Here is a 19768-nt window from a genome sequence, read left to right on the forward strand (position 1 = left end):
AGAGCCAGGGAGACCACTGTTCTTGTATCTGACGGTCTTGGAAAAATCTTTCGGTTGCGTCCTCGGGCAACATGACATAACCGGAAAGAAGGAGCAAGCAATCTACTACTTGAGCAAGAAGTTCACCGGCTACGAGGCCAAATATACTCTGTTGGAAAGAACGTGTTGCGCTTTAACGTGGGTGGCTCAGAAACTGAGACATTACCTCCAAGCCCACACTACTTTCCTCATAAGCAGGATGGATCCTTTGAAGTATATATTTCAGAAACCGATTGGCCAAGTGAAAAATCTTGCTTACTGAATTCGACATAGTCTATGTCACTCGCACGACAATGAAAGCCCAGGCGCTAGCAGATCATTTGGCCAAAAATCCAGTCGATGAGGAATACCAGCCATTGAGTACCTACTTTTCGGATGAAGAAATAAACACTGTAGAAGTGGTATCGGAAAACGCTCATGTTTGGAAGATGTTCTTTGATGGAGCCGTAAACGCCAAAGGTGTAGGGATTGGGGCAATTTTTATCTCGCCCTCCGGTCAGCATTATCCAGCCACAGCTAGACTGCGTTTCTTTTGCACAAACAATACATCTGAGTATGAAGCCTGCATCATAGGCATGCATATGGCGATCGATCAGGATGTCGAAGACTTACTGATCATGGGAGATTCTGACCTGATTATCCGGCAAGCCCAAGGTGAATGGGAAACTCGGGATGTCAAGCTTATTCCTTATCGACAGCACGTGGAGGACCTCAGCAAGCGCTTTAAATCAATAGAGTTCAGGTATATCCCGGTGTCACAATGAACTAGCAGATGCACTCGCTACTTTGGCTTCAATGTTACCTTACCCAGGCAACGCCCACGTCGATCCCTTGGAAATCCAAATCAGGGAGAGGCACGGTTACTGTAACGTAATCGAGGCAGAATCAAGTATACAACCATGGTACCATGATATCAAGAGGTTCTTGAAGACATAAGAATACCCCGAGCATGCCACTGGAGATCAAAAGAGAACCATTAGGCGGCATGCAAGTGGTTTCTTTTTGAGCGGTGAATTGTTGTACAAAAGGACCCCGGACCTCAACCTACTAAGATGTGTTGACGCCGAGGAGGCAAGAAAGATCATGCACGAAGTACACGCAGGAGTGTGCGGACCCCACATGAACGGATACGTCTTGGCAAAGAAAATCCTTCGAGCAAGTTATTATTGGATAACCATGGAAAAGGACTGCTTTAGTTTTGTTCGGAAGTGTCACCAGTGTCAGGTGCACGGTGATTTGATCCATGCACCTCCTACGGAATTGCATCCCATGTCTGCACCTTGGCCATTTGTCGCCTAGGGCATGGACGTCATCGGTCCGATCGAGCCGAAAGCCTCAAATGGACATAGATTTATACTAGTTGCCATCGACTACTTCACAAAATGGGTAGAGGCTGTCACTCTCAAGTCGGTCACTAAAAAAGTTGTAGTGGATTTTGTACACTCAAATCTTATCTGTCGTTTTGGTATTCCTGTGACTATCATCACAGATAACGCAGCAAAACTGAACAGTCACTTGATGGGAGATGTATGCGAGCAATTCAAAATAACGCATAGGAATTCTACTCCTTATCGGCCAAAGGCCAATGGCGCTGTAGAAGCAGCAAACAAAAACATCAAGAAGATTTTGAAGAAAACGATCCAAAGTTCCCGATAGTGGCATGAGCAGTTACCATTTGCATTGTTGGGGTATCGCACTACGGTACGCACGTCAGTAGGAGCAACTCCTTATCTTTTGGTTTATGGGACCGAGGCTGTAATACCGGCAGAGGTAGAAATTCCTTCGCTTCGAACCATTGTCGAAGCAGAAATCGAAGACAGCGAGTGGGTCAAGACTCGATTAGAGCAATTGACTTTGATCGATGAGAAGCGAATGGCCGCAGTTTGTCACGGACAGTTGTACCAACGAAGAATGGCTCGTGCTTACAACAAGAAAGTCCGACCCAGGAATTTCGAAGTAGGTCAGCTGGTATTGAGGCGTATTCTGCCACATCACCAGGAAACAAAAGGGAAATTTGCTCCAAATTGGAAAGGCCCATACATCATAAGGAAGATATTGCCGAGAGGAGCATTGTATCTAGGTGATATCGAAGGAAATGACCCCAAAACAGCAGTAAATGCAGATGCAGTCAAGAGATACTACGTCTGAATGACACCCCAGCGGTCCTGACACATTTGAAATGCTGAAGGTTTTATTCCCGCTATCAACTCTCTCTATAAGCCTTTGAGCCGGTTACATTTTAAAAAAAAAAAGTTTTAAACAAACAAAAACAAACAAATAAAAAACATTGATCGAGGCCTGAACTACGTCTGACTTGATTACGAAAGGATACGTAGGCAGCCTCTCCCTGAGGTTCAGTCACACCAACAATAAAATCCCATTTACCCTGAAATTGAAACCGGGGTATGTCAAACGGTTTAAAAGTCGTAGTATCATCTACCTCTATTTACCAAGCACAACCCTTCAGATCAATTACCAAAGGTAGCGGGAAGCCAAGAAGCATCACGAATGGAGACCGGCACACTCTGAATTGAGAGAAATAAAATGAGAGAGTCTCGACGGTGAAAACCTACGGGCACCGCGAGGCGATGGGAGTAGAGAAACCAAAATGAGAGAGCTTGTTTAGTAAAAACTCGCAAAGAGTGCTATCAAGCGACGACAAGAAGAGAAATGAGAGTGGTCGACTAGAGAAAACCCGCAAAGGGCGCTGTTGGCCGAAAAGATGACTCCACCTCAAGAGATTTTGGCATGTCCCACCGTTTTGAAAATGCAGATCCATTTTGGTTCAGGGGGAAATGCAAGTTCATTGAAGGTCAGGCGTCCAGTCCAAAGAACATGTTATGTCCATTTAAAGTCAGCATTGTTTTCCTCAGATAAGTCTTTTTCGTCCTGAAAGGGACACTTCTTTTCTGAAGTTTGCTTTCTCCTTTCTTTGTTTTTCTTTAAATGCCTTTCATTTTTAACCCTAAGTCTCCAGATATACCGGAAAGGACAGGTGGCAGGTTTGGTTTCACGGAATTCCGTTTCGCAAAGGAAATGCCCCGTTTCGTTGGTACGTTTGTCCAAATCTGATGGATCATGATGTTTGACTGCATTTAAAAATAAAAAAAAATCCCCAGCAAGTCCGCCTTGTACAAATCCCCCACAGAACTTCCCTTTGTACAAATCCCCACAGAGCCTCCCTTTGTAAAAATTCCCCAGCGAGCTTTCCCAACAAATCCTGGCAAGTCCGCTTTGCAACAAATCCCCGACAAGTCTGCCTTGTACAAATCCCCACAGTGTACCCCCAATAAAATCCCCGTTGAGAATCCCCAAGCAAAACGAGACACAAAAAAAAAAGAGCCTTACGAGGCAAATCATCACAGAATCTGGAAATACAAGCCTGAGCAGTCTAAAAGGGTTTCGCCATTTGAATCCAATCAATGGCAGGACTTCGCAACAGAAATAAGGACGCAACAAAGCAACTGGAACAATCAAGGTCACCGAACCAACTGCCATTTCCGAACTAAAAATTGTTCTTTGTTTAAAAAGTTAAAACAGGTATAATCCAAGACAACCGTGCAAGAAGCAGGTGTCACCCAAAGAAGAAGGTACGTGGGTACAAGAAACAGTTTTAGCAATAAGGAATTTACTCGAAAGGTAAGTTTCCACGAGATTCCCTATTATCTTCTACTAAAACAAGAAAATTCAAAAAAAAAAAGAGGTTAGTTAGTATCCTCGAACTTTGTCCCCAGCCAGTCAGCATTAGGGTTTTAAAACCCTAAACTGAACTTTTTCCTTTAGTCAGCATTAGGGTTTTAAACCCTAAACTGAACTTTTCCTTTAGTCAGCATTAGGGTTTTAAACCCTAAACTAAACTTTTCCTTTAGTCAGCATTAGGGTTTTAAACCCTAAACTGAACTTTTCCTTTAGTCAGCATTAGGGTTTTAAACCCTAAACTGAACTTTTCCTTAGTCAGCATTAAGGGTTTTAAACTCTAAACTAAACGTTTTTTCATTCAGTCAGCATTAGGGTTTTTAAACCCTAAACTGAACTTTTTCCATTCAGTCAGCATTAGGGTTTTAAACCCTAAACTGAACTTTTCCTTTAGTCAGCATTAGGGTTTTAAACCCTAAACTGAACTTTTTCCATTTAGTCAGCATTAGGGTTTTAAACCCTAAACTGAACTTTTTTCCATTCAGTCAGCATTAGGGTTTTGAACCCTAAACTGAACTCTTTCCAGCCGGTCAGTATTAGGGTTTTAAAACCCTAAACTGAACTTTTTCCATTCAGTCAGCATTAGGGTTTTAAACCCTAAACTGAACTCTTTCCATTCAGTCAGCATTAGGGTTTTAAACCCTAAACTGAACTCTTTCCTTTAGTCAGCATTAGGGTTTTAAACCCTAAACTGAACTTTTTCCATTTAGTCAGCATTAGGGTTTTAAACCCTAAACTGAACTCTTTTCCATTCAGTCAGCATTAGGGTTTTAAACCCTAAACTGAACTCTTTCCTTTAGTCAGCATTAGGGTTTTAAACCCTAAACTGAACTCTTTCCTTTAGTCAGCATTAGGGTTTTAAACCCTAAACTGAACTTTTTCCATTTAGTCAGCATTAGGGTTTTAAACCCTAAACTGAACTTTTTCCATTCAGTCAGCATTAGGGTTTTAAACCCTAAACTGAACTCTTTTCCTTCAGCAGCATTAGGGTTGTAAACCCTAAACTGAACTTTTCCTTTAGTCAGCATTAGGGTTTTAAAACCCTAAACTGAACTCTTTTCCTTTAGTCAGCATTATGGTTTTAAACCCTAAACTGAACTTTTTTTCATTCAGTCGGCATTAGGGTTTTTAAACCCTAAACTGAACTTTTTTCCATTCAGTCAGCATTAGGGTTTTAAACCCTAAACTGAACTTTTCCTTTAGTCAACATTAGGGTTTTAAACCCTAAACTGAACTTTTCCTTTAGTCAGTATTAGGGTTTTAAACCCTAAACTGAACTTTTCCTTTAGTCAGCATTAGGGTTTTAAACCCTAAACTGAACTTTTCCTTTAGTCAGCATTAGGGTTTTAAAACCCTAAACTGAACTTTTTTCCTTTAGTCAGCATTAGGGTTTTAAACCCTAAACTGAACTTTTTTTATTCAGTCAGCATTAGGGTTTTTAAACCCTAAACTGAACTTTTTCCATTCGGTCAACATTAGGGTTTTAAACCCTAAACTGAACTTTTCCTTTAGTCAGCATTAGGGTTTTAAACCCTAAACTGAACTTTTCCTTTAGTCAGCATTAGGGTTTTAAACCCTAAACTTAACTTTTTCCATTTAGTCAGCATTAGGGTTTTAAACCCTAAACTTAATTTTTTCCAATTAGTCAGCATTAGGGTTTTAAACCCTAAACTAAACTTTTTTCATTCAGTCAGCATTAGGGTTTTAAAACCCTAAACTGAACTCTTTTCCTTCAGTCAGCATTAGGGTTTTAAATCCTAAATTAAACTCTTTCCATTCAGTCAGCATTAGGGTTTTAAAACCCTAAACTGAACTCTTTCCTTTAGTCAGCATTAGGGTTTAAAACCCTAAACTGAACTCTTTCCTTTAGTCAGCATTAGGGTTTTAAACCCTAAATTGAACTTTTCCTTTAGTCAGTATTAGGGTTTTAAACCCTAAACTGAACTTTTCCTTTAGTCAGCATTAGGGTTTTAAACCCTAAACTGAACTTTTCCTTTAGTCAGCATTAGGGTTTTAAACCCTAAACTGAACTTTTTCCATTTAGTCAGCATTAGGGTTTTAAACCCAAAACTGAACTTTTTTCATTCAGTCAGCATTAGGGTTTTAAAACCCTAAACTGAACTCTTTTCCTTCAGTCAGCATTAGGGTTTTAAACCCTAAACTGAACTCTTTTCCTTTAGTCAGCATTAGGGTTTTAAAACCCTAAACTGAACTTTTTCCATTCAGTCAGCATTAGGGTTTTAAACCCTAAACTGAACTCTTTCCTTTAGTCAGCATTAGGGTTTTAAACCCTAAACTGAACTTTTTCCATTTAGTCAGCATTAGGGTTTTAAACCCTAAACTGAACTCTTTCCATTCAGTCAGCATTAGGGTTTTAAACACCTAAACTGAACTCTTTCCTTTAGTCAGCATTAGGGTTTTAAACCCTAAACTGAACTTTTTCCTTTAGTCAGCATTAGGGTTTTAAACCCTAAACTGAACTTTTTCCATTTAGTCAGCATTAGGGTTTTAAACCCTAAACTGAACTTTTTCCATTCAGTCAGCATTAGGGTTTTAAACCCTAAACTGAACTCTTTTCCTTCAGCAGCATTAGGGTTGTAAACCCTAAACTGAACTTTTCCTTTAGTCAGCATTAGGGTTTTAAAACCCTAAACTGAACTCTTTTCCTTTAGTCAGCATTATGGTTTTAAACCCTAAACTGAACTTTTTTTCATTCAGTCGGCATTAGGGTTTTTAAACCCTAAACTGAACTTTTTTCCATTCAGTCAGCATTAGTGTTTTAAACCCTAAACTGAACTTTTCCTTTAGTCAACATTAGGGTTTTAAACCCTAAACTGAACTTTTCCTTTAGTCAGTATTAGGGTTTTAAACCCTAAACTGAACTTTTCCTTTAGTCAGCATTAGGGTTTTAAACCCTAAACTGAACTTTTCCTTTAGTCAGCATTAGGGTTTTAAAACCCTAAACTGAACTTTTTTCCTTTAGTCAGCATTAGGGTTTTAAACCCTAAACTGAAATTTTTTTTATTCAGTCAGCATTAGGGTTTTTAAACCCTAAACTGAACTTTTTCCATTCGGTCAACATTAGGGTTTTAAACCCTAAACTGAACTTTTCCTTTAGTCAGCATTAGGGTTTTAAACCCTAAACTGAACTTTTCCTTTAGTCAGCATTAGGGTTTTAAACCCTAAACTTAACTTTTTCCATTTAGTCAGCATTAGGGTTTTAAACCCTAAACTAAACTTTTTTCATTCAGTCAGCATTAGGGTTTTAAAACCCTAAACTGAACTCTTTTCCTTCAGTCAGCATTAGGGTTTTAAATCCTAAATTAAACTCTTTCCATTCAGTCAGCATTAGGGTTTTAAAACCCTAAACTGAACTCTTTCCTTTAGTCAGCATTAGGGTTTAAAACCCTAAACTGAACTCTTTCCTTTAGTCAGCATTAGGGTTTTAAACCCTAAATTGAACTTTTCCTTTAGTCAGTATTAGGGTTTTAAACCCTAAACTGAACTTTTCCTTTAGTCAGCATTAGGGTTTTAAACCCTAAACTGAACTTTTCCTTTAGTCAGCATTAGGGTTTTAAACCCTAAACTGAACTTTTTCCATTTAGTCAGCATTAGGGTTTTAAACCCAAAACTGAACTTTTTTCATTCAGTCAGCATTAGGGTTTTAAAACCCTAAACTGAACTCTTTTCCTTCAGTCAGCATTAGGGTTTTAAACCCTAAACTGAACTCTTTTCCTTTAGTCAGCATTAGGGTTTTAAAACCCTAAACTAAACTCTTTCCTTTAGTCAGCATTAGGGTTTTAACCCCTAAACTGAACTTTTTCCATTTAGTCAGCATTAGGGTTTTAAACCCTAAACTGAACTCTTTCCATTCAGTTAGCATTAGGGTTTTAAAACCCTAAACTGAACTCTTTCCTTTAGTCAGCATTAGGGTTTTAAACCCTAAACTGAACTCTTTCCTTTAGTCAGCATTAGGGTTTTAAACCCTAAACTAAACTTTTTCCATTCAGTCAGCATTAGGGTTTTAAACCCTAAACTGAACTCTTTCCATTCAGTCAGCATTAGGGTTTTAAACCCTAAACTGAACTCTTTCCTTTAGTCAGCATTAGGGTTTTAAACCCTAAACTGAACTTTCCCTTTAGTCAGCATTAGGGTTTTAAACCCTAAACTGAACTTTTTCCATTTAGTCAGCATTAGGGTTTTAAACCCTAAACTAAACTTTTTCCTTTCAGTCAGCATTAGGGTTTTAAACCCTAAACTGAACTCTTTTCCTTCAGTCAACATTAGGGATTTAAACCCTAAACTAAACTCTTTTCCTTCAGTCAGCATTAGGGTTTTAAACCCTAAACTGAACTCTTTTCCTTCAGTCAGCATTAGGGTTTTAAACCCTAAACTGAACTTTTTTCCTCTAATCAACATTAGGGTTTTAAAACCCTAAACTGAACTTCTGTCCATTCAGTCAGCATTAGGGCCCCAACCCTAAACTGAACTCTTCCCCAGTTGGTCAGCATTAGAGTTTCAACTCTAAACTGATCTTCTCCCCAGCTAGTCGGCATTAGGGCTCCAACCCTGAACTAAACTATTTCCATTCCGCCAGCCTTAGGGCTCCAACCCTAAACTGAGCATTCATACCTTGTGGCCATATCGTTGATCCAATCCCGGAGTTGGCATTTTGGAAACTGAAATTTTTCAATCCTTTCACCAACTCTATAAACTTCCTGGCAACTAACTCACGAAATTTTTCCTAGTAAAACTGGGGCAAAAAATTTCGTTCGTTTGTTTTTCCTCGCAGGTCTGACCTCGAGCCACACGGATCGAAACGACCCACGAGATGAGTCTCAACTCAGAATCAAAGAATAAAAAGACAAAAAAAAAAGATGTCCCGAGATACCGGAGAAAATGGAAGGCGGATCGCTCCAAGACTTGATCAAGGTCCCGAACTCTGCCAATCACGTCTCACTTAGTATCCCAAAGATTAAACAAGCACCTACAACTCGCAAGCATCAAGATTCGGATCGAAGTCTCCAAGCAAAATCAGCTAAGACCCAAGATCAAGTCGCAAAAGAATCATAGATAGGAATCTTGTAACTAGCAGTTGACATGCATATAAGTATTTAGTTCAGTTTCATTTTTTCTTTGGGTGTAATAAGGCGGTCAGTAAAGCAACAATGACAACAGCAACAGCAGTAACAACAAGCATTGCAATCCCATGGTAGTCCCAGCTGCCAAAATTTCCCGAACTACATTGACCTGATTCCTGTTTAGCCCAGGATATGTAGGAAATCTTTGAAGCAAAGATTCGGTCAAATCTTTCAAAAAGTGCTTCACACGGAGTTTTCCGATAGGCAAAAATCGCTCATATCCGCTCACTTTATCTTTGAACGAAAACTTTTCGTGTTTCCGAAAAAAGAGGAGCAGCTGTGAGCACGTGATTTTTGTTTTACGCGACAATCACTCCAAAAGAAATAAAAATAATAACAAATGGTCTTGTTGTACAATTTTTGGATTTTTAAGTGGCATTTTGTTAGTTATTTGTGATCTTGCCCGTGTTTGTTTTATTCAAACAAATAAAAAAAAATATGTCGTGTGGACCGTGATCCGTTTATTAAAAGAAAATAAAAAAAATGCATCTTTTATTCTATTTTTCATTAAGTGATGTTAGTGTAATTAAATGTTAATTGTGTGATAACTGTTGTTCTATGTTTTATATAGTATTATTCGGCAAATTAATTTAAGAAATTAAAAGAAAAAAAAAGAGAAGGATTTTCGGATCAGGCCATTCCAATTTAAAACAAAAACAGGCCCAAAACTGAACCAAATCAAGCCCAAAACCTGTGTTTTGCCCGGTCCAAACCAGCTAACCCTAGGGGCGCCCAAACGACGTAGTTTTGATCTGGCCTGATCTGGGCCATTGATCTCAGAATGATCAACGGCCAAGATCACATTCCCCATATCCACAAACAAACACGACCCATTCAACCTTGGTCCAACCCAGCCCCGTGCATTCGAAACGACACCGTTTCCCTTTAGTAGATAGATCACAGCCGTTGATCATCAGCAATCCAACGGCCAACATCCAATTACTCACCCCCGTATATAAACCCTTCCCCCTTTACCCCGCGCCTAAACCAAACCCCCCTACCTTAGGTCGTCCCCTTCACAGACCCCAACCCCGGAACCCTAGAGCCGCCCCCCTTTCCCCTCACCAAAAACCCGGCGGCATGGACGCCCGTGACCCCCTCCTTAACACCATAGATGCACCTCACCATCCTGAACCCAAATCCACCAACCACTTAGCTCGAATCCTCTCCCACCTTCTCGAATCTTCATTTGAAGATTCGAGTCGGAACCTGACTTACACCGATTGATCCCAGTTTCATACTAGACAGTCCCCAGACCTCCCTTGTGACCAAACCATGCTTGGTTTGGTCCGAACCTAACCAGGGAAACATAAATCCCAGATCTGCTTTTAGGAGCCCTAGGGTTCCTCGTGACTGATCTGTGTCTGTTTGAGCCAAGTGATTAGGGTCTAATGGACCTTAATCGAAGTGTTTCTCATTTGAGAACACTTCGATTAAAGTCCGTTCAACCCTAAAAAAGATCAATTTGAATCCGAGCTAGGGTTTGCTGATTTTTCAAGATTTCAGGTATTTTTGTGTTCTTTTCTATCAGTTCATGAGTCTTGTTGTAATTGAATGTTTATTTATTGCCCCAAAATGTTAGTTGATTTTATTTCTGAATTGTTGGTAGACTGTGTCCTGTCCGCCTTGCCTGAACCTCTGTGTTTGATCGAGTCTTTCTTCTATTCACTGATAATGTGTATATGTATATGTGCTGTGTAATCAATTGAACTTTAAATTTGACTGATTAATTGATTCCTCAGTACAATTTTGCTTAGTTAGTACAATTCGAATCATGTGTTTGATACTGTTAGATGTCTGATCATGGTTTTCGATTGTACATGTTATAATTAGTATAGTCGATTCGATACGTATCGTCGAATAGTTTCAGCTGTTTGAATAATAACAATTTGATCTGTTTCTGTTAAGCATTTGTCTGAATCAAATTAAGAATCGAGTATAGCTACTTATAGTTGCTGTATTTGAATCTGAAAATGAAAAGATTGGATTGTTAGCTGCAATCTGAATTGGTGGCAAGCGCATTTGTGCACAACATGTGCATAAAGGCCCTTTTGAGATGAAGAATAACTTGACAGCATGTGCTGTCAGGTTATATTCCTGCTGCCCACGTTTGCTTTTAGTTTAATAAGGTGATTAAAAGGGTTTGTCAGGGAATACCATGGGAGGGTTTATATTTAAATAGTTGAGTGGAAACTGGAAAGAGCACAGACCACATGGGAGGGGTTTCTGATTGCTTAACAGACTGTGAATAGTTTGAGTTTAGGATATAAAAAGGAAGCAGAACTTCCATTAGAGAGGGGACTGAATTTTGAAAAGAAAAAGGCAGACAGATTTTTTTAGACTGAAAATTGGACTCAGATTTTTCGAGACTTGATTGTTAGCTATATACAGACACATAAACAAGAGAGAAAAACATACAAAAATCAGAAACTGTTTCTTCCTACTATTATTTGGTTTTCATTTGTTCAACCTGTTCAATCAATTCTGATTTCTTCCAAGTCTCAACTAAGTTATTGGTTGGTTTGCATTGGTTGTTCTCCTGGATTTGGTCTGTCTTGGAGCTTTGTTTCTACTGCAATGTTTGCTGCTGTTATTTTGTTACTGCTTGTTCCATCGGCTATAGTTGCATCTTGCACTGGGATTTGTTCTATTGTTATCTGCTGTTACTGCTGCTGTTTCTGTCGCCATTGTTACTCCACTGACTTCTCCTCTTCTTCTATTATATTCAACATCCAGGTACACATTTCCTATTGATGTAACCATGAAAGGCATGAATTGAAATATCTGAAGGATTTTAATAGTTTGTTGCTTTGTTTACAGCTTTGCAAATATTGTTAAAGTTGTATAAATTCTTTAATATGTAGCCTAATAGAAAAACATTAGTAAGTTTGTACTCAATTGAAACTATTCTGGTCTAAAATTGCGATATGGTTGGTTTAGCAGTACACATGATATAGCCGTATAATTTATGGAATGCGCTATCATCTAGTATAATTATTAATTCATTTTTAGCAATTTTTTATGTAAGGTGGACGTTTCTCTTTAATTTCGCAAAAATACAATACCATTCTAGATTATCGAGTTTCAACTTCATTAGGCAGTTCATAGGACGAGTTCCAAATATCATTAGTAGCATCCTTTAATAAGTGGTCTTGATTAATCCTGTTTTAAATGAGTTAAATTTAATTCAAGGAGCGTTTGTAGTAGTTGTAGCGTTTCATCAATCTTGTATGTAATTTTCATCAAAATAAAGTATGTTCCATGAAGTCTAATATCCTTCATTTTGTAAATAATCAATCAGATTATTAATAAGAGGCCAGGATTAATTAAGCAGACCACTTAATCAACATACATTTTTCTTTCTTTTACTAGAGACGAGCATAATAGAAATGTAGTCACTTTAGGACGTTTTTTTAAAAGAAAAAAGTAATGAGACGAGCCTCGTCAAACAAAGATACACATTGCGGGGCCCTCAATAATTGATCATAATAAACACATAGGTTTGGGATGGACTGTCTAGAAAAGTTCACTTCTTCCCCAAAGATAATAACACGTTAGACCCTTTAGGCGCGGCTTAATTAAATTACATTCTTAATTCGGGTGCACATTGATGTGACCCAAATCCAAATCTCAACGGAGTCAAATGTGTCGACAATCACGGGTGCATTGATTGTGACGTGGTTCGAGATGCATTTTCACAACGTTGCAATTCTATAAAAAATGGTAATAATGAAAGCGGTTTAAACTTAATAAAAGCACATAAGTCACAACATGTATTTAAATCAGAGATCTAGCCATTATAACAATTTAAGAGACCGTGCTAGAACCACGGGATTCGAGGGTGCCTAACACCTTCCCTCGGGTCAACAGAATTCCTTACTTAGAATTTCTGGTTCGCAGACTTCATTTGGAAAAGTCGAAAATTTCTTCGATTTGGGATTCAAGATAAACCGGTGACTTGGGACACCAAAAGCCAAACCTTTCCCAAGTGGCGACTCTGAATTAAAATAAATAATCCCATTTCGAATATTGTCACTTAAATTGGGAAAAACTCCCTCGCGCATTTACCCTTCGGGGCGGGCGCGCAAAAAGGAGGTGTGATAGTTGGCATGGTGGATTAATTGGTTAGTTGTTGTATATTTAAATTGGCAGGTGGAGCTTCTTTAAAAAGCTGGAATCTGACAAAAAATTCTCAGTTTTCCGACTGATTTCCGACCATAATAGTCGCAAAATGCTTCAATATATTCTAGATTCAGGAACATCTGCGACTACTGTAGTGGAAAAATTAAATATAAGAAAATATTAAATTAGGTTTGCGACTACAGTAGTCGGAAACATAAATAAATAAATAATTTTAAATTAGATTTGCGATCAAGGTAGTAGGAAAACTCAACAACAACAACAACAACAACCCAGTGTAATCCCACAAGTGGAGTCTGGGGAGGGTAATATGTACGCAGACCTTACCTCTACCCCGAGGGGTAGAGAGGCTGTTTCCAGGAGACCCTCGGCTCAAAGAGGCAACAAGAGACACTATATTAGTACTATCAATAGAATCATAATAAAACAACATAAAATACCATAAAATCCATAACATAACATAAATACCATAAAAACAAAGTAACAGCAATATAAGAGATATAGGAAATACGAGAATATGTAAGGTATTAATACACAGATAATATTATAATTATGCATACCGTTTGCAACCGAAGTAGTGGGAAAGTTAATATAAATTCAATTAAAATTTAATTTAAATTGTTTGCGACCGCGTCAGTCGGAAAATTGACCACATTTATTAGTCGTTTTTCTATTTTGACTTTCCGACGGTTGTAATCACAAATTACGGACGGATTCGGTCGCAAAATATTTCAGACCAGCTATTTTGCAGCTTCGATTTTTTGGTCTGAATGTAGTCGGAAACTAGCATTTTCTAACCGCTTTTACAATCGAAAAATAGCCATTTTCTAGCAGTGTTACTATATGAATTTTCAAGTCAAACTGTTATATTTGCAACCTTTGTTAGTTACTTGTGTTACTGCTTCTCTGCCTGACGGTAACACTATTAGGAGAATGATGTAACACTATATTAGCCTAAAATTGGACCTCTTTCCCTTTTTCTTTTTGTTTTTCGCCTTGTTCGGTGCCCACATTAAGGCTTGATTAAGTCTAAAATCACACCGAAAAACCCCATATTAGAAGGTAAAGAGAATCCAATAAAGATGACTTTATACCAGGACTCAACCCGAAACCTCTGGCTAAACCTCTTTACCTATTAACTCTTAAAACAAACGAGTGAGCTAGTGAGTAAAGAAGACGGGATAGCAGAATAAGAATATTCATAAATGGGCTTATTGTGGGCTGAGTCACTAGTAACCTAGCCTGAATTGGGTCACCTTGTGGCAGATGTTTGACGTGAAATTTTGTGATTGTCCCTTATCAACTGTTTAATAAATAGCTATCTTTTTATTTCTGTTACAACAGATGGACTTTTTAGACCACGGTTTAAAGATTCTTTTTGAGCAAATAAAAAATCTTATTGAGATGTTGGATCGCGATATAAATTTTGTAAGTTATTACAAACGTTAGACCACAATGTAATATTTTACGAACAAACTAAAAATTATATGAGCAAACATTAAAGCCGAATCCAATGTTATCTGGAAGGTTATGTGACAAAAGCTCTAGAAAAGAAAAAAGGAAGAAGAAATTTGAAGTATATTATGTGAGAAAATCTAACCCTAAAAAAAGGCCAAATTGTGGACCAGGTCACAGCTAAAAAAAAAGCCTTTTATAACTGGATTAATATTATGGGTCAATATTGACTTGGAAAGTCAACCATTTTACTTATTGGGTTCTCCATAGATTATTGGGATCTTTACACAAATAGCGTTCATATTTATTTATTTTTTCTAGCCATATACATAGTTTATACATTGATTATATATAATTATACATATATAATACATAAATTATGCATATATTATACCTCAACCGGCTATTTTTAGTTTAAATGGTTGGGTGAATGGCTTCTTAAGCCGAGTGTCTATTGGAAACAGTCTCTACATATTACTTTACCTGATTGAGCCCAAATTTTTTCCTTTGGACCTTATATAAGCACAAGTTGAGCCCATATCCAATTTAACTCTGGACGTCAATTTTTTGGGAGAAATTCAAAAATAGCCAGATTTACAATTGGTCGATAAAAAATAAGTCAGTTTTAAAAGTAATCGAAATTTAGCCACTTTTCATGTAAAGATAAATCTGAGCGAAAACACTATTCAAAACCCGGAAAATACGCCAGTATATTATACTGGAGTTCCAGCATAAGTATGCTTGAACTCCAACATATTATACTGGAGTTCCAGGATAAGTATGCTGGAACTCCAGCATAATATGATGGAGTTCCAGCATAAGTACATTAGAACTCCAGCATAATATACTGGAGTTCCAGCAAGTATAATTGTCCAGTATAATATACTGGAGTTAACAAAGTATACCGCTCCAGCATAATATGCTGGAGTTCATACATAGGTGCACCGAACTCCAGTATATTATGCTGGATCGGTCTCTGTTGTAGCAAAATAGTGGCTATTTTTTATTGGCTTGGTAAACGCTGGCTATTTTTGAATGATCAATCCGAAAACTGGCTATACCGTGCTATTTTTATCAATTTTTCAACTAAGTATTAAATTAGCAGTATACTTTTTTATCATATGCAACTACATACTCGATATATTTTTAGAGGGATTTTCAGAAATTACTATTGTTTAGTGGCTATTAATTCCATATAGCTACCGTATACATAATTACTTTATATAGCTACTATTCTGTTGCACCTTCGGTTGGCATTTCAGCAGCAGATGAATATTGGGCAGCTCGTTACATTCTTGAGGTAATGTAGCTAAGTTGTCGATAGTTTTAGCCTCACTTTCAAATTCATTTCTCTTACTATGTGGATTTTAACTTAAATTTACTTATTGATTTTTGTTGTTTAAATAGAGGATTACTGAGATTACTGGAGTTGTAGTGTCATTTGACCCCAAACCTATTCCGGTAAGCTCACTATTTTGTATACGTAGAGAACAAAGTAATGCATTTTCGTGCACTAAGCTCCCACTATGCATAAGGTTGGAGGAAGGGACGGACTACAAGAGTTTATTGTATGCAGCCTTACCCTGCATTTCTGCAAGAGGCTGTTTCCATGGCTCGAACCCATGACCTAGGGAACAAACATCCTTTTCAATTTCAACTTCAAATACTTGTATTTTTTCCCCTTCAAATTTCGACCAAATCATGTCCAATTGCCTAAATCCTAACCTCAAATACTCTTTTCTTTTCCCCTTCCAGGGTGATTGGGATGGTGCTGGAGCTCATACAAACTACAGGTAGAGCAATAAATAATAACATTTCATATTCAACTCATTTTTAATATTTTTCTCAATTTCTAAGTGATTGAAAATTTGGAATGTATTTTTTCAGCACAAAGTCTATGAGGAATGAAGGAGGCTATGAAGTCATTAAGAAGGCAATTGAGAAGCTTGGACTGAGGCACAAGGAGTATATTGCAGCATATGGTGAAGGCAACGAGCGTCGTCTCACTAGAAGACACGAAACTGATGGATTATTATAAGCAGCGAAAGCAATCCCAGTATTAAAACACATGTAATCTAGATAACTAGTATAAACGGGATTTCACGGGTTACCTCTTGAAGCGTGAATAAAGCTCCTTTATTACGTGAGCTTTTAATTCCACAACAACTCAATGAATTCTCCACCACCCGCACGATCACGGTCTCTGAACGTTCCACGGTCTTCTACTGTGTTACCCAAATAATATCCGAAAATAGCAATTTCGTGTGTGCGAAATTTTCTAAGGAAAGAGGGCTGAAATTCGGCCACCATGTGCTCCTTCCGCTAGGTGGAGAACCTTATGTATTTATAACACAAGTTTTAAGGGTTAAAACCTTTTTCCAAAATCTGTTGGGTTTTCTTTTCCACCAGAAAAAAGGATTCCTTTATTTCCTATTATTTAGGCACAATAGAGACCACAAAATTTAATTAACAAGGCTTTCAATTATGGAATTAATTTGTAATTTTCAAAATTAATATCCACCATAATTAATTACGAATTATTTCACTAAAAATTCGTAATTGCACTCCTTATTAAATTTTGAAATTCATCCATTAAATCTTATTTAACTCCCCATGTTAAGATTCAAATATTAATCAATTAAATTAAATTACTGACGATTTAATTTATTGTTTATTTCCTTTAGACTTTCGCTTAACTTATTTCATGTGTCGGATTCAAAATCCATCGGCAGGGTTTACACATGAAAACTTATAAGCTTTCATAAAGGTGTATCATCAATCTCATCATCATCATCATCATCATCATCATCATCATCATCATCATCATCATCATTATTATTATTATTATTATTATTATTATTATTATTATTATTATTATTATTATTATTATTATTATTATTATTATTATTATCCAATTTACCAGGCATATTGACCCACGAAAGAATCTCGCCTTTTAATAAATCAAAATAATAATAATGTACACAGCTAATAATAATTATATCAAGATTAAGAGTATAAGTACATTTAATGGCTAAAGAGTTTATTTTATTAAGTTAGTATAAAATACATATCTCTACTTGGTCCGTTCATTACATACAAAATATACTAGCACAAGAAGTTAGAATTAAACCATTCCCATAATCAAGATAAATTATATTTAATCTTGTGCTACAATCATTCCTGATGGTTTGTCCAATTCCATCATTAGATTGTGAACTCAAACTTTATACTTATAAGAACCGATGGTTTAATCTTCCATGTATAAGCTAAACTCTATACACTAAATCATCTATTATATAAGCAAAGGACACAGACTAATATATGATCTATTTAAATTTTTATTAAAACTGAATAAACAATTATTTCACAATAAATACTATATTTAAACCAAACTCATGGTTAATAGTATATATCCCAACATTCTCCCACTTAGATTTTAACCATGATAATTATTAGAATATACTATATCCAAGTGCATGGTTATTATATGCCCCAATAATCTCCCACTTAAACTCACCATGCATCTACAACTTTCTCAGACATTCTTTTACATGACTATTAAAAATCTTCACCAAATAAGGTTTTATTAAAGAATCTTGTCAAGTTATATCTGATGCAATATTTGTCCAGTAGTACTTTGTCGTAACTATCTAGTTTGGTATTAAACTCTTCAGGGATCCTGTTATCGAAACTATCCCAAGAGTGTGCACCGAGCTATGATTTTCTTTAGCATTCTCCCAATACGACGAAGTACTACTAATATTACCTTTATTGCCTTACGACATTGAAATATTAGTGATTTCTACTATAGTGTTCACTGTTCAAACATCACTCCCACTCAATAAAGGAATATCATGTTTATTAACATTCCCCCACTGAACGTCAATTCCAACGTATGGGTTTTGATGTTCTTGAGCATCTAGTTATTTCTTTGTCCACTTTCTATAAAAATAGTTTACTTCTAGGAACATATTTTATTAAACAATCTTTATCTAGAAAAATGCATTTGTTTTAACAATTGCCTTATTTTCTTTTGGACAATAAAATAAAACTCCATTCGTTCTCTTGGATACATGCACCTATCCATTCTTATTTCCAACTTACATATCCGCTTTCCCTTTCAGCACATATGCGGGACAATCCTATATCTGAACATGCCACAGACTGAGCTTACATTCAGTCCACTGTTTTATAAATGTCCCAGGTACTAACTTAGAAGGAACTAAATTCAGAATGTAATTTGCAGTTTCCAAGAAATATTCCAACAACAAATAAGGCAAATCTGAATAATACGTCATTAATCTTTCCATGTCCAAAAGAGACTTAATTCTTCTTTCTACTACACCACTCTATTATGGAGTTTACGGTGTAGTCAATTGAGATGTAATCCTTTATTCTGTTAAGTAACAAAAGAACTCTTTAGAGAGGTACTCGCCACTACAATCATATTTGTAACGACCCAACCTGTCGTTTTGAGCTCTAGTGAGTTGTTCAGCGGTTTGAGGCCATGAGCAGCTTCACTTCTGGTATTATGACTTCTGCGCACGGTCGGAATTGAATTCCGAAAAGTTCAGAGTTGATTTGGAAAGAGAATTTTCATTTCGGAAGCTTTAAGTTGAAAGAATTAACTAAGATTGGATTTTTGAGTAAACGACCTCGGAATCGGGATTTGAAGGTTCCAACAAGTTCGTATGATGATTTCGAACTTGGGCGTATGTCCGGATCTATTTTTGGATGACCCGGGAACGATTTGGCGCCTATTGTGGAAGTTAGCATTTTGGAAGAAATTTCATAAGTTTGGGTTGAAGGGCATTTCGGTGTAATCGATGTACGTTTGGGATTCCGAGCCTGGGGGTAGCTCCGTATGGTGATTCTGGAATTGGGAGCGCGATTGGAAGTGAATTCAGAGGTCCGCGGGTCATTTTGTAGTCATTTGGCTAAAGATAGAAATTTGAAGATTTTTGAGAAGTTTGACCGGAAGTGGACTTTTTGATATCGAGGCCGGAATCCAATTTCGAAAGTTGGAGTAGGTCCATAATGTCGAATATGACTTGTGTGCAAAATTTAAAGTCAATCGGACGTGGTTTGATAGGTTTAAACATCGAAAGTAGAAGTTTGAAATTCTAAAGTTCATAAAGCTTGGGTTGGAGGTCAATTCATGATTTTAGTGTTGTTTGATATGATTTGAGGCCTAGAGCAAGTCCATAATGTGTTTTGGGACTGGTAGGTATGATTGGTTCGGGTCCCAAGGGCCTCGAGTGGATTCCGGGTGGTTAACGGATCGAAAATGGGAATTT

At 37.2% G+C, this 19768-nt stretch overlaps 1 protein-coding gene across 1 annotated transcript in view; it reads left to right on the forward strand.

Moving 5' to 3' along the window:
- Positions 1-2761: 2761 nt before the first annotated feature.
- The window catches only part of LOC107775719 (glutamine synthetase cytosolic isozyme 1-2-like), a 107866-nt gene continuing 90859 nt past the window's right edge, over positions 2762-19768 (forward strand). Inside the window, exons 1-6 of the mRNA XM_075232429.1 lie at positions 2762-2851; positions 11500-11612; positions 15699-15771; positions 15879-15932; positions 16227-16264; positions 16359-16495. Coding sequence (XP_075088530.1) covers positions 2762-2851; positions 11500-11612; positions 15699-15771; positions 15879-15932; positions 16227-16264; positions 16359-16495 — 505 coding nt within the window. The remainder of the gene's footprint in view (positions 2852-11499; positions 11613-15698; positions 15772-15878; positions 15933-16226; positions 16265-16358; positions 16496-19768) is intronic.

The sequence above is a fragment of the Nicotiana tabacum genome, chromosome 16 (genome assembly GCF_000715075.1).
Source record: "Nicotiana tabacum cultivar K326 chromosome 16, ASM71507v2, whole genome shotgun sequence".
In the NCBI taxonomy this organism is placed as follows: domain Eukaryota; kingdom Viridiplantae; phylum Streptophyta; class Magnoliopsida; order Solanales; family Solanaceae; genus Nicotiana; species Nicotiana tabacum.